General features: G+C 45.6%; 1 protein-coding gene across 1 annotated transcript in view; it reads right to left on the bottom strand.

Moving 5' to 3' along the window:
- Positions 1–16538, bottom strand: part of POLE (DNA polymerase epsilon, catalytic subunit) — a 156562-nt gene that overhangs the window by 111531 nt on the left and 28493 nt on the right. The window contains exons 9-14 of the mRNA XM_038762449.1: positions 14087–14194; positions 13748–13858; positions 11020–11105; positions 6590–6709; positions 4565–4697; positions 3728–3841 (exon numbers count right to left, since the gene is read on the bottom strand). Of these exons, the coding sequence (XP_038618377.1) occupies positions 3728–3841; positions 4565–4697; positions 6590–6709; positions 11020–11105; positions 13748–13858; positions 14087–14194 (672 nt within the window). The remainder of the gene's footprint in view (positions 1–3727; positions 3842–4564; positions 4698–6589; positions 6710–11019; positions 11106–13747; positions 13859–14086; positions 14195–16538) is intronic.

Here is a 16538-nt window from a genome sequence, read left to right as displayed (position 1 = left end):
CTCGCTTATGACTTGAGAAGCAGCGCGTGTGGCCAAGTGCCCTACTGAGAGCTCACCTCCTCCAGGAGGCCTTCCCAAACTGAGCCCCCTTTTTCCTCTCCTCTTCCCCATCCCCCCTGCCCTACCTCCTTCTCCTCCCCACAGCACTTGAATATATTACTCTATTTTACTTGCCCCAGACTGAGCCCCTTCCTTCCTCTCCCCCTAGTCCCCCTCTCCATCTCCCCCTTCCCTTCCCCACAGCACCTGTATATATATATATATATATATATTTGTACATATTTGTTACTCTATTTATTTATTTTACTTGTACATATCTATTCTATTTATTTTATTTTGTTAGCATGTTTGGTTTTGTTCTCTGTCTCCCCCTTTTAGACTGTGAGCCCACCGTTGGGTAGGGACTGTCTCTATATGTTGCCAACTTGCACTTCCCAAGTGCTTAGTACAGTGCTCTGCACACAGTAAGCGCTCAATAAATACGATTGATGATGATGATGATATTTACTACTCTATTTTGTTAATGATGTGCATAGAGCTATAATTCTATTTGTTCTGACACCCTGTCTACATGTTATGTTGTCCGTCTCCCCCTTCTAGACTGTGAGCCCGTTGTCGGGTAGGGACCGTCTCTATCTGTGGCCGACTTGGACTTCCCAAGCGCTTAGTCCAGTGCTCTGCACACAGTAAGCGCTCAATAAATGCGATTGAATGAATGAATGAAAGACCATCGACCTGGCAGTCAGAGGAACTGGGTTCTAATTCCGGCTCTGCCATGTTTCTGCTGGGTGACACTGGGCAAATGACTTAACTTCTCTGGGCCTCAGCTACCTCATCTGCAAAATGAGGATTAAATCCTACTCCCTCCTACTTAGACTGTGAGCTACGTGTGACAGGGACTGCTTAACTTGTATCTATCCCAGTGCTTAGAACTGAACTTGACACAGAGAAAGTGCTTAGCAGGTATTATAATAATAATAATAATAATAGCCATTATTATTATTATCATGGCACTTGTTAAGCACTTACTATTATTAGGTACATCCCATGTACCTAGTACACGGCATTACCCCAAAAGGATGCTCAGTAAATACTAATACTGGTATATACATACTAATATATACAACTATATATCTATATATATAGATATCTATATATATATTTATATGTATATATAACTATATATAACTAATATCTACAACTATATATATAACTATTATGTACTATATACTATACTATATACTATACATTATATACATGCTATATATAGTATACTACTATGTGCTATACTATATATATACACTATATATACCATATACTATATACACTACTATATATACACTATATACAATAGTATGTATAGTATATACTATACTATATATATAACTAGTATATATACTAGTATGTATAGTATATATACTATATACATATAGTATTAGAATATATATATATATATATATATATATATATATATATATATACACTAATACAGAGAAGCAGTGTGGCTTAGAGGAAAGAGCCCGGGCTTGGAAGTCAGAAGTCGTCGGTTCTAATCCCGGCTCCGCCACTTATCAGCTGTGTGATTTTGGGCTAGTCACTTAACTTCTCTGTGCCTCAGTTACCTCATCTGTAAATAGGGATTAAGATCTACCCCAGCGCTTAGAACAGTGCTTGACACATAGTAAGCACTTAACAAATACCAACATCATTATTATTATTATTAGTTACTACTACTACCACCACAACTACTACTACTAGAGGTAAGAACAGCCCCAGGCTACTACTACAAGAAGGTCAAAAAACCCCCCAGGATTGGGAAGAGAATAGGAGGGTCTGTGGAGATTACTCTGACCATTTGGCTCTTTCTAGAAATCCAGCCCTTGTCATAATAATAATAATAATAATAATGGAATTTATTAAGCACTTACTATGTGCAAAGCACGGTTCTAAGCGTTGGGGAGGTTACAAGGCGATCAGGTTATCCCCACAGGGGGCTCACACTCTTCATCCCCATTGTACAGATGAGGGAACTGAGGCACAGAGAATCCATCAATCGTATTTATTGAGCGCTTGCTGTGTGCAGAGCACACTTGGGAAGTACAAGTTGGCAACATATAGAGACAGTCCCTACCCAACAGTGGGCTCACAGTCTAAAAGAAAGTGAAGTGACTTGCCCAAAGTCACACAGCTGACAATTGGCAGAGCCAGGATTTGAACCCATGACCTCTGACTCCAAAGCCCATGCTCTTCCCACTGGGCCACGTTGCTTCTCTAATCATCAAGTCACTCAATGGCTCTTCCAAGTCCTACGTAAGAAGGCTGAGGTGGCTCATGATGTCATTATCACAGGCCCAGCAGCACCCTTTTTTCTTTTAATGGTATCTGTTACGCATTCACTATTCTATCTATTCTATTCTATTTATTTTATTTTGTTAGTATGTTTGGTTTTGTTCTCTGTCTCGGTCAAGGCCCTGCTGAGAGCTCACCTCCTCCAGGAGGCCTTCCCAGACTGAGCCCCTTCCTTCCTCTCCCCCTCGTCCCCCTCTCCACCCCCCCCCATCTTACCTCCTTCCCTTCCCCACAGCACCTGGATATATGGATATATGCTTGTACAGATTTATTACTCTATTTATTTATTTATTTTACTTGTACATATCTATTCTATTTATTTTATTTTGTTAGTATGTTTGGTTTTGTTCTCTGTCTCCCCCTTTTAGACTGTGAGCCCACTGTTGGGTAGGGACTGTCTCTAGATGTTGCCAATTTGTACTTCCCAAGCGCTTAGTCCAGTGCTCTGCACATAGTAAGCGCTCAATAAATACGATTGATGTTGATGATGATGTCTCCCCCTTTTAGACTGTGAGCCCACTATTGGGTAGGGACTGTCTCGAGATGTTGCCAACTTGGACTTCCCAAGCGCTTAGTCCAGTGCTCTGCACACAGTAAGCGCTCAATAAATACGATTGATGATGATGATTCACTACATGTCAGGCACCGTTCTAAGCACTGGGGTAGACACCAGCTAACCAGGTTGGACCCCGTCCATGTCCCACACGGGGCTCGCGGCTTTAATCCCTACTTTATAGATGAGGTAACTGAGATCCACAAGTTAAATGACTCACCCAAGGACACGCAGCAGGTAACTGGCTAAACCGGGATTATCCCGGAAGAGCCGGAATAATCCTGGAAGAACCCAGGATTCTTCCACCTCCCAGGCCCGCGATCTAGCCACTGGGCTACCCTGCTTCGGGCTGCTGCACTTCCTTGGGCCAGAAGCCATCACGGTACTTATTCTGGACGCAGACAAATCCGTCGCCAAAACCTGCCGCTCTCACCTCCGCAACATCGCCAAGATCCGCCCTTTCCTCTCCATCCAAACCGCTCCCTTGCCGGTTCAATCTCTCATCCTATCCCGACTGGATGACTGTATCAGCCTCCTCTCTGCCCCACGGCACTTGTGTACATATGTACAATTTACTATTCATTCTATTAATGACGTATGCATAGCTATAATTCTACTGATGCTATTGATGCCCGTTGACTTGTTTTTACTGTGAGCCTGTTGTCGGGCAGGGATTGTCTCTGTTGCTGAATTGTACTTTCCAAGCGCTTAGTTCAGTGCTCTGCACATGGTAAGCGCTCAATAAATACAATTGAGTGAATGGGATGACAGTTTCTGAAGCAGACCCACCCCAAACTGAATAACGAGAAGAAAAGCCGCACTGACCTCATCTGGTTCCATGGGAATGATGGTGCAGAGGGCGAAAATGAAGGGGTGGACGTACTTCATGTACATATAATAGGTGGCAACGGCATCCGACACAGAGTAGGTGGCCAGCGTCTGGGGGAGAAAAAGGCCGCGGAAACAAAGCAGCGTCAACGACGAGAAGTCCAGAAAGTATTTTATAGCCAAGAACAAGAGGCTCCCAAGGGCCCGGGGATGGGGGGACTCGCAACCCGCCTGACCATGAACAGATCAATCAATCAATCGTATTTATTGAGCGCTTACTATGTGCAGAGCACTGTACTAAGCGCTTGGGAAGTACAAATTGGCAACACATAGAGACAGTCCCTACCCAACAGTGGGCTCACAGTCTAAAAGGGCGAGACAGAGAACAGAACCAAACATACCAACAAAATTAAATAAATAGGATAGAAATGTACAAGTAAAATAAATAAATAAATAAATAAATAGAGTAATAAATATGTACAACCATATATACATATATACAGGTGCTGTGGGGAAGGGAAGGAGGTAAGATGGGGGGATGGAGAGAGGGACGAGGGGGAGAGGAAGGAAGGGGCTCAGTCTGGGAAGGCCTCCTGGAGGAGGTGAGCTCTCAGCAGGGCCTTGAGAGTGAAAAGATGGCTTGGAGCCTTGATTTCCGTATCTCAGGGCGGCAGTACGCTTTTCCAGGGTCAATCCCCGCTTTGAATTTTTCGTCACGGTACTCGTTGAGCACTTATTCCGCAATGGACACTGCACTAAACGCCAGGGCAGACCCGAGATCATCAGGTTGGACCCAGTCCACGTCCCCACACGGGGCTCACAGTCTGGGAATACCTGAGGCTGCTCGGTGGCCATTCGACACATCTCTTCGGGGTCCAGCTCCACGGGGTCGTAGCCCAGCTTGGCTTTGGCAGCAGCTTTGAGGTTGTGGCTCCCCACGGGGAGATAACTGTCTCTCTTGACCCACCTGCGGAAGAGAACCCGAATTCAGTCCGGTGGCTGTGCTAAAACCAGATTCCCTCAGGGAGAGGGGTTGGTTATGTGCGCACATTTCCATTAAAAACCTGCCCTGAAGCCACGGAATTACTCCTTCGATTCACTTGATCTGAACAAAGAGAGCAATTTTCCGAAGACTTCGGCGGTAATTCAATCCACCTCCAGCTCGGCCCTGGAATCGATCAGATTTATTGAGCACTTACTGTGCGCAAAGCACTCTATGATGTGCTTGGGAGAGTACAACAATATAACAGAGAATATATATATCTATTATATATATAACATGTATAATATATATTATAACATATACAGCATATATTATAATAAATAAATCTGATTGATTCCAGGGCCGAGCTGGAGGTGGATTGAATTACCGCCGAAGTCTTCAGAAAATTGCTCTGGACACATTTATACATATATATATATATATATATATATATATATATATATATATATATATATATATATATATATATATATACATATAGAACAGTGCTTGGCACGTAGTAAGCACTTAAATGCCAACATCATCATCATAAAATGATGATGATGATGATGTTGGCATTTGTTAAGTGCTTACTACGTGCCAAGCACTGTTCTAAGCACTGGGGAGGCTACAAGGGGATCAGGTTGTCCCATGTGGGGCTCACAGTCTTAATCCCCATTTGACAGATGAGGTAACAGGCACAGAGAAGTCAAGTGACTGGCCCAAAGTCACACAGCTGACAAGTGGCGGAACTGGGATTAGAACCCACAACCTCTGACTCCCAAGCCTGAGCTCTTTCCGCTAAGCCACGCTGCTTCTCATATAAACGTATATGAGAAGCATATATCTCATTTTATATATATAATAGAGAGAGATGAGAAGCATATATTACATCCATACAAAATTATAATATATGCATAATATTATATTATGATAACATTTTATTATTAATACATTATAATAATATATAATTAACGTTATAATATATTAATATATTGTATATAATATTATATATGTATACACACACACACACACACACACAAGAGAAGCAGCGTGGCTCAGTGGAAAGAGCCCGGACTTGGGAGTCAGAAGTCATGGATTCGAATCTTGGCTCCACCACTTGTCAGCTGTGTGACTTTGGGCAAGTCACTTAACATCTCTGGGCCTCAGTTCCCTCATCTGTAAAATGGGGATTAAGACTGTGAGACCCACGTGGGACAACACTGATTACCTTGTATCCCCCCCAGCGCTTTAGAGCAGTGATCGACACATAGTAAGCGCTTAATACCAACATTATTATTATTATTATTATTATTATTACTACAACAGGCACATTCCCTGCCCACAACGAGCTTACAGTCTACAGAGGGTGACAAACGTTAATATAAGTAAATAAATTATGAATATGTACATGAGTGCTGTCGGGCTGAGGGGAAGGGGTGAATAAAGGGAGCCAATCAGGTTGGCACAGAAGGGAGTGGGAGAAAAGGAAATGAAAGTTTAGTCGGGGAAAGCCACTTGGAGATGTGCCTTCGATAAGGCTTTGAAGTGCGGGGAGAGTAAATGACTATCAATCAATCGTATTTATTGAGCGCTTACCGTGTGCAGAGCACTGGACTAAGCGCTTGGGAAGTATAAGTTGGCAACATCTAGAGACAGTCCCTACCCAACAGTGGGCTCACAGTCTAAAAGTCTATCAGCTATGAAGAAGGAGGGCGTTCCAGGAACCACAGTTGTGAGCCCGTGGGCAAACCTGGAAAGATCTCGGCTTTGTCTGGGACATCGTGACACGGCACAAGCAAGCTGATCTGGACCAGCAGGGATGAGGGGGCCCTCAGTGGGACCGTCCGAAGGGGCTGCAGGAATGGCCCGCTGACCTGAGGCAGTCCATGTGGATGCACTGAGAGGCCTTATATTCCCCTTGGTTGTCCTTCTGGAATCCAATCTCCTGATACATATTCAAGCCGTGAACCGCCGCTCTGGCCTCCACAAAGGGCCTGGGAAAGAAATCACTCAATCACTCAATGGTACTTAGAAAAATAGCAATAATCATGGCATTTGTTCATCCCCCTCTCCCCCTCGTCCCCATCTCCATCCCCCCATCTTACCTCCTTCCCTTCCCCACAGCACCTGTATATATGTATGTACAGATTTATTACTCTATTTATTTATTTATTTTACTTGTACATATCTATTCTATTAATTTTATTTTGTTAGTATGTTTGGTTTTGTTCTCTGTCTCCCCCTTTTAGACTGTGAGCCCACTGTTGGGTAGGGACTGTCTCTAGATGTTGCCAATTTGTACTTCCCAAGCGCTTAGTACAGAGCTCTGCACATAGTAAGCACTCAATAAATACGATTGATGATGATGATGATGATGATGATTTATTGACTGTGAGCCCACTATTGGGTAGGGACTGTCTCTATATGTTGCCAACTTGTACTTCCCAAGCACTTAGTACAGTGCTCTGCACACAGTAAGCGCTCAATAAATACAATTGATGATGATGATGATGATGGTGATTTGTTAAGCGCTTACTAGGTGCCAGGCACTGTACTACGTGCTGCAGTGGATCGGGACTGTCTCTATATGTTGCCAATTTGTACTTCCCAAGCGCTTCGTACAGTGCTCTGCACACAGTAAGCGCTCAATAAATACGATTGATGATGATGATGATCCAAGCAAATCGGGTTGGACACAGTCCCTGTCCCACGCGGGGCTCACAGTCTCAATCCCCGTTTCACGGATGAGGGAACTGAGGCCCAGAGAAGCGAAGTGACTTGCCCAAGGTCACACGGCAGACAAGCGGCAGAGGTGGGATTAGAACTTGTGACTTTCGAACTCCCGGGTGCGTGTTCTAGCCGCTCCGCCACGCTGCTTCCACTTATTGAGCGCTTACGGTGTGCAGAGCCCTGCTCTAAATGCTGGGGACAGGACGGGCAGGGGGGAAGTAGACGTGACCCCCTGCCCTCAAGAACGTCCAACCTAGTTGGGGAGATGGACATTAAGATAAATTACAATCAATCAATGGTATTTATTGAGCGCTTACTATGTGCAGAGCACTGTACTAAGCGCTTGAGAAGTACAAATACAAGTAGATAAAGTTACATATGGAACTTCTGTGGATGGTAGAATTAGGGCCTAATTGCTCAGGGTGCAGGAAGCAAGGAAGGAATAGCTATAATTCGACTTATTCTGTCAGTTTTGACACCTGTCTACATGTTTTGTTTTGTTGCCTGTCTCCTCCTTCTATCAATCAATCAATCATATTTATTGAGCGCTTACTACGTGCAGAGCACTGTACTAAGCGCTTGGGAAGTACAAATTGGCAACATATAGAGACAGTCCCTACTCAACACTGGGCTCACAGTCTAAAAGGGGGAGACAGAGAACAAAACCAAACATACTAACAAAATAAAATAAATAGAATAGATATGTACAAGTAAAATAAATAAATAAATAGAGTAATAAATCTGTACAAACATATATACATATATACAGGTGCTGTGGGGAAGGGAAGGAGGTAAGATGGGGGGGATGGAGAGGGGGATGGGGGGGAGAGGAAGGAAGGGGCTCAGCCTGGGAAGGCCTCCTGGAGGAGGTGAGCTCTCAGCAGGGCCTTGAAGGGAGGAAGAGACAGTGAGCCCGTCGTTGGGTAGGGACTAAGGTATTGAACCTTAGTTCAATAAATACGATTGAATGAAAAGATTTTCTAATAATAATAATAATGGCTTTTATTAAGCGCTTACTGTGTGCAGAGCACTGTTCTAAGCGCTGGGGAATTTACAAGGTGATCAGGATGTCCCACGTGGGGCTCACAGTCTTCATCCCCATTTTCCAGATGAGGGAACTGAGGCCCAGAGAAGTGAAGTGACTTGCCCAAATCACACAGCTGACAAGTGGTGGAGCCGGGATTTGAACCCATGACCTCTGACTCCAAAGCCCGGGCTTTTTCCACTGAGCCACGCTGCTTCTCTGTACTAGGCTGTAATAGGAGAGGAGTAAGGATACGTAGTAAGGGTTGAAGCAGCGTGGCTCGGTGGAAAGAGCCCGGGGCTTTGGAGTCAGAGGTCATGGGTTCGAATCCCGGCTCCGCCACATGTCTGCTGTGTGACCTTGGGCAAGTCACTTCACGTCTCTGAGCCTCAGTGCCCTCATCTGTGAAATGGGGATGAAGACTGTGAGCCCCCCGTGGGACAACCTGATCACCTTGTAACCTCCCCAGCGCTTAGAACAGTGCTTTGTACATAGTAAGCGTTTCACAGATGCCATCGTTAGTAAGGAGAGGGCTAGCTGATCGAGGGCTTTAAAGCCGATGGTCAGGAGTTTCTGGAAATAGAGAAGGAATGAGATGATACAGTAGCACGAAACAGTTATGCCCCTCTTTCTCTCTCTCCCCCCAAAGCCCCCGTGAACTTCAGAGAGAAGTGTCTGGGGATTAAACCGTCCAGCGCTCAGAACAGTGCTTTGCACATAGTAAGCGCTTAATAAATGCCATCATTAAATGCCATCATTCATTATTAAACTAGTCCCGTGGCTCCTTCCTTCCACTACGGTAATGATAGATACGGCCCAAAACAGTGAAATCACCCCACAGCAATGAAATAAGCAGCATGGCCTAGTGGAAAGACCCCAGGAGTCAGACGACCTGGGTTCTAATCCCGGATCTGCCGCTTATCCGCTGGGTGACCTTGTGCAAGTCATTTCACTTCCTCAGTGCCTCAGTTAATAATAATAATAATAATGATGAAGGTATTTGTTAAGCGCTTACTATGTGCAAAGCACTGTTCTAAGCACTGGGGGGATACAGGGTGATCAGGTTGGGGCTCACAGTCTTAATCCCCCCCTTAATCCTAATTACAGATGAAGGAACTGAGGCCCAGAGAAGTGAAGTGACTTGCCCAAAGTCACCCAGCTGACAATTGGCGGAGCTGCGATTTGAACTCATGACTTCTGACTCCGAAGCCCGGGCTCTTTCCACTGAGTCGTGCTGCTCCTCAGGTACCTCACCTGTAAAACAGGAATTAAAACTGGGAGCCCCACGTGGGTCTGTGTCTAACCTGATTAGTTTGTATCGTCATCATCAATCGTATTTATTGAGCGCTTACTATGTGCAGAGCACTGGACTAAGCGCTTGGGAAGTACAAACTGGCAACATATAGAGACAGTCCCTACCCAACAGTGGGCTCACAGTCTAGAAGGGGGAGACAGAAAACAAAACCAAACATACTAACAAAATAAAATAAATAGAATAGAATAGATATGTACAAATAAAATAAATAAATAAATAGAGTAATAAATATGTACAAACATATATACATATGTGTGTATATGTATATACACATATATACAGGTGCTGTGGGGAAGGGAAGGAGGTAAGATTGGGGGGATGTATCTGCTTCAAGGCTTAGTTCAGTGCCCGGCACATAACTGAGGCGGGACGCTCAGTGCAGTTGCCGCTACAAAAAGTCCAATTATTTTCATTGGAACTGGAGAACATATAGACGACTCTGAGCCTTTCAAAACCCAGCCTTTCATTAGCAAACTTCCTGAATGCCTCCCCATTTTCCATGTTTGCTCAGCTTTTGTCTTTCTCTGTAACCTCATCTGATGTTTTCCTTCCGAATAAATACTACCACACATCGTTGGAAACAGGGCAAGATGTTTTCAGGTTCATTTTTGTAACTGTCACATTGTATGGTTATCATCATCAATCGTATTTATTGAGCGCTTACTATGTGCAGAGCACTGTACTAAGCGCTTGGGAAGTACAAATTGGCAACATCTAGAGACGGTCCCTACCCAACAGTGGGCTCACAGTCTAAAAGGGGGAGACGGAGAACAAAACCAAACGTACTAACAAAATAAAATAAATAGAATAGATATGTACAAATAAAATAAATAAATAAATAAATAGAGTAATAAATATGTTCAAACATATATACAGGTGCTGTGGGGAAGGGAAGGAGGTAAGATGGGAGGGATGGTTATATGTGCATATAGCTATAATTCTATTTATTCTCACGGTTTTGACACCTGTCTCCATGTTTTGTTGTCTGTTTCCCCTTCTAGACTGTGAGCCCATTGTTGGGTAGGGACTGTCTCTTTATGTTGCCGCCTTGTACTTCCCAAGCGCTTACTACAGTGCTCTGCACACAGCAAGCGCTCAATAAATACGACTGAATGAATGAATGAATGGTGAGTGCTTAATAAATACCATAAAAAAACCCCTCCCTACTATCCCTTCACTCCCACCCGTAACAATTGCCACCAAACCTGAAACCAACTTCCAGACGGCATCCTTACCAGTCAAAGAAATCTCCATTGTACGTCACCATGATGGTGGGCTTGGTCTCCTGGACGTGTTCAAACCACCGCTGTATTAGACGAGCCTGGATTCGGCACACAAGGGGCACGTCAGAGTCGCCTCCTTCTCGACGGTAAGACTTATTTGCTACCCCCCCTAAGCTGACTCAAATTCTTCCTCCTTCACTGGACAATAACCCCGTTGAAAAATCCCCTCACGACGAAGTTCAATGTTGCCCAGCCCTTTCCCGAGCTCCCAGTTCGGAAGAGGTCGAAGTAGATTCCCTTCATCTATCAGTCGTATTTATTGAGCACTTACTGTGTGCAGAGCATCGTGCTAAGCGCTTGGGAGAGCACGACCCAACAGTATAACAGAGAGGCAGAATGGCTCAATGGAAAGAGCCCGGGCTTGAGAGTCAGAGGTCATGGGTTCAAATCCCGGCTCTGCCAACGGTGTGACTGTGGGCAAGTCACTTCACTTCTCTGGGCCTCAGGGACCTCATCTGTAAAATGGGGATGAGGACTGTGAGCCCCACGTGGGACAATTTGATCACCTTGTATCCTCTCTAGCTCTTACAACAGTGCTTTGCACATAGTAAGCGCTTAACAAATGCCATCAACATCAAGACACATTCCCTGCCCACAGTGAGCTTACAGTCTAGAGGGAGAGGCAGCGTGGCTTAGTGGAAAGAGCCTGGGCTTGGGAGTCAAAGGATGTGGGTTCTAATCCCGCCTCCGCCACTTGTCTGCTGTGTGACCTCGGGCAAGCCACTTAACTTCTCTCTGCCTCAGTTACCTCATCTGTAAAATGGAGATTAAGATTGTGAGCCCCACGTGGGACAACCTGATCACCTTGTATCTACCCCAGCGCTTAGAACGCTGCTTGGCACATAGTAAGCGCTCAATGAATACCATAATTATTATTATTATTGGGGGGAAGACAGATAATATAAATTATGGATGTTCATTCATTCAATAGTATTTATTAAGCTAGCTCTCTTCCTCCCTTCAAGGCCCTACTGAGAGTTCACCTCCTCCAGGAGGCCTTCCCAGACTGAGCCCCTTCCTTCCTCTCCCCCTCGTCCCCCTTTCCATCCCCCCCATCTTACCTCTTTCGCTTCCCCACAGCACCTGTATATTTGTATATATGTTTGTACATATTTATTACTCTATTTATTTATTTTGTTTATTTTACTTGTACATATCTATTCTATTTATCTTATTTTGTTAGTATGTTTGGTTTTGTTCTCTGTCTGCCCCTTTTAGACTGTGAGCCCGCTGTTGGGTAGGGACTGTCTCTATATGTTGCCAATTTGTACTTCCCAAGGGCTTAGTCCAGTGCTCTGCACATAGTAAGCGCTCAATAAATACAACTGATGATGATGATGATGAGCACTGTACAGTACAATTCAGCAACAGAGAGAGACAATCCCTGCCCACAATGGGCTCACAGTCTCGAAGCGGGGAGACAGACAGCAAAACAAGTTATCAGGCATCAAGAGCATCAATATGTCAGCCCCGCCCCCAGGATATGTAATAATAATAATAATAATAATAATGGCATTTATTAAGCGCTTACTATGTGCAAAGCACTGTTCTAAGCGCTGGGGAGGTTACAAGGTGATCAGGTTGTTCCACGGGGGGCTCACAGTCTTAATCCCCATTTTACAGATGAGGTCACTGAGGCCCAGAGAAGTGAAGTGACTTGCCCAAAGTCACACAGCTGACAACTGGCGGAGCCGGGATTTGAACCCGTGACCTCTGACTCCAAAGCCCAGGCTCTTTCCACTGAGCCATGCCGCTTCTCTAGCCCTTCTAGACTGTGAGCCTGTTGTTGGGTAGGGACCGCCTCTATCTGCTGCCGACTTGTACTTCCCAAGCGCTTAGTCCAGTGCTCTGCACACAGTAAGCGCTCAATAAATACGACTGAATGAATGATATGTACACAAGTCCTGTGGGGCTGTGAAGGGCAGGAGATGAATAAAGGGAGCGAGTCAAGGCAACGTAGAAGGGAGTGGGGGGAAAAATGGAAACGAGGGCTTAGTGAAGGAAGGCCTCTTGGAGGATTAAATTCTCTTGGGCTCCAACCTTCACAGGATGCTTCAGGCAGAGTGATTTTTCCTGGGGCTACTGGAGAGCCGACAGACTTGCTCCTGAATCAATCAATTGTATTTATTGCGCGCTTACTGTGTGCAGAGCACTGTACTAAGCGCTTGGGAAGTACAAGTTGGCAACATATAGAGACGGTCCCTACCCAACAGTGGGCTCACAGTCTAAAAGGAGGAGACAGAGAACAAAACCAACCGTACTAACAAAATAAAATAAATAGAATAGATATGTACAATAAATAAATAAATAAATAAATAAATAAATAAATAGAGTAATAAATATGTACAAACATATATCCATATATACAGGTGCTGTGGGGAAGGGAAGGAGGTAAGATGGGGGGGATGGAGAGGGGGACGAGGGGGAGAGGAAGGAAGGGGCTCAGTCTGGGAAGGCCTCCTGGAAGAAGTGAATTACATAATTAACTGTACTTGCCCAAACAGAGCGTTTACAAATATTAGGTCAAAGAAGTTTCTAACATCCACAAAAATGTAGCTTTCTTACTAAAACGCAAGAATTAAAAAGGTTGCCTCGAGAGCGAATCTTAAAATTGGGGCTTTTTGCTTGGGCCTTCCTATTCTTCTCTTGCCTCTACCATATCCTGCCGGCATCCACTTACCTCATCCGGTTCATTGAAGACGCAGAAAGGCCCTTCGTACTCTGGCTTGGGAGTAAATTCAAAATCCTCAATATCCTCAGAGACGATCTCCCTGTTGGTGATCAGGTATCCCTGGTGGGGTTTGGGAAGGACGGGGAGTTAGAGCTGGTGCAGACAGAATCCCGTTGGAGCGACGGCTGGGACGGCAACACGACAGTGGCAGGACAAAGACCCTTGTGGGCTCCCACGGTCCCCAAACCCCCTCGCCGCTCGGGAAAGAGGACGGGGCAAAGATGGGGTGGCATTTTCCCAGCTTCTTTCCCGGTAAAAGGCCGCAGTCGACGGGAGCCAGGAACTCACCTGGCCGTCAATCATGTAGGAGATCATCATGATCTGGTCCGTCTCCGCGTCGGGAAACTTGAGGGGCAGTTTGGTCGTCTCGATGTCGAATGCCAACACCACGGGGTCCTGAGAGCGATCCAACATACATTTTGTCCTCTGTCTCCCCCTTTTAGACTGTGAGCCCACTGTTGGGTAGGGACCGTCTCTATACGTTGCCAACTTGGACTTCCCAAGCGCTTAGTACAGCGCTCTGCACACAGGAAGCGCTCAATAAATACGACTGATTGACTGATTGATACAATGACGGCAGCAGGGAGCCCCGGGGACCAAGACGATGATAGGGATAATAACTACGGTATTTGTTAAGCGCTTACTAGGTGCCAGGCACTGCACTAAGCACCGGGTTGGATACGAGCAAAACGGATTGGACCCAGTCCCGGTCCCACGTGGGCTGCTCGGTCTCAATCCGCATTTTACGGATGTGGGAACTGAGGCCCAGAGAAGTGAGGTGACTTGCCCAAGGTCACACAGCAGACAAGCGGCAGAGTCGGGATTAGAACCCATGACCTTCTGACTCACAGGCTCGGGCTCGAACCCCACTATGCCATACTGCTTCTCAAGACAACCAATCTGAGCTTTGAGTAAGACCTAGAGAAGCAGTGTGGCCTCATCAAATCAATCAATCAACCAACGGTATTTATTGAGCGCTTATATGTACAGTGTGCTGTACTAAGCGCTTGGGAGAGCACAATATCTAGTGCAAAGAGCACAGGCCTGGGAATGCGCTCTAATCCTGGCTCCGCTACTTACTGCTGTGTGACTTCGGGCAAGGCACTTAACTTCTCTGTGCCTCAGTTCCCTCATCTGTAAAACGGGATTAAGACTGTGAGCCCCAGGTGGGACATGGACTGTGTCCAATCCGATTACCTTGTATACGCCTTGGAGCCTAGTACAGTGTCTGACACATAGTAAGCACTTCACAAAGACCCCATAAAACCCAAAAAAGCCCCCCACAACCAACCACCCAAAAGCAGAAACACAGCTCAAAGAAACCCTTCTCTGCACCTCAGTTCCCTCATCTGCAAAATAGGGAATTTATCAATCAATTGTATTTATTGAGCGCTTACTGTGTGCAGAGCACTGTACTAAGTGCTTGGGAAGTACAAGTTGGCAACATATAGAGACAGTCCCTACCCAACAGTGGGCTCACAGTCTAAAAGGGGGAGACAGAGAACAAAACCAAACATACTAACAAAATAAAATAAATAGAATAGATATGTACAAGTAAAATAAATAAATAAATAAATAGAGTAATGAATATGTACAAATATATATACATATTTACAGAGTGTTTACAGTATGACTACCACTGTAATGAGCCCTTGGGGGAGTATAATACAACAGAACTGGTGAGACACATTCCCTACCCAAAGCAGAAGACTGTGAACCCCCTCTCCTCCCCATCCCCCCCCGCCTTACCTCCTTCCCCTCCCCACAGCACCTGTATACATGTATATATGTTTGTACGGATTTATTACTCTACTTATTTATTTATTTTATTTGTTCATATTTATTCTATTTATTTTATTTTGTTAATGTTTTCTGTTTTGTCGTCTGTCTCCTCCTTCCAGACTGTGAGCCCGCTGTCGGGTAGGGAGCGTCTCTCTATGTTGCCAACTTGGACTTCCCAAGCGCTTAGGCCAGTGCTCCGCACACAGTAAGCGTTCTCCTCTTATCTCTCCGGTCGTTCATTCTCAGTCTCTTTTGCAGGCTCCTCCTCCCCCTCCCATCCCCTTACTGTGGGGGTTCCCCAAGGTTCAGTTCTCGGTCCCCTTCTGTTCTCGATCTACACGCACTCCCTTGGTGACCTCATTCGCTCCCACGGCTTCAACTATCATCTCTACGCTGATGACACCCAGATCTCCATCTCTGCCCCTGCTCTCTCCCCCTCCCTCCAGGCTCGCATCTCCTCCTGCCTTCAGGACATCTCCATCTGGATGTCTGCCTGCCACCTAAAACTCAACATGCCCAAGACTGAACTCCTTCTCTTCCCTCCCAAACCCTGCCCTCTCCCTGACTTTCCCATCTCTGTTGATGGCACTACCATCCTTCCCGTCTCACAAACCCGCAACCTTGGTGTCATCCTCGACTCCGCTCTCTCGTTCACCCCTCACATCCAAGCCGTCACCAAAACCTGCCGGTCTCAGCTGCGCAACATTGCCAACATCCGCCCTTTCCTCTCCATCCAAACTGCTCCCCTGCTCGTTCAAGCTCTCATCCTCTCCCGTCTGGACTACTGCATCAGCCTCCTCTCTGATCTCCCATCCTCGTGTCTCTCCCCACTTCAGTCCATACTTCATGCTGCTGCCCAGATTATCTTTGTCCAGAAGCGCTCTGGGCATATCACTCCCCTCCTCAAAAATCTCCAGTGGCTACCAATCTGCGCATCAGGCAGAAACTCCTCCCCCTG

Source organism: Tachyglossus aculeatus, chromosome 21 (assembly GCF_015852505.1).
Source record: "Tachyglossus aculeatus isolate mTacAcu1 chromosome 21, mTacAcu1.pri, whole genome shotgun sequence".
Taxonomy (NCBI): Eukaryota; Metazoa; Chordata; class Mammalia; order Monotremata; family Tachyglossidae; genus Tachyglossus; species Tachyglossus aculeatus.
This window is presented reverse-complemented; position numbering and strand designations above follow the sequence as displayed.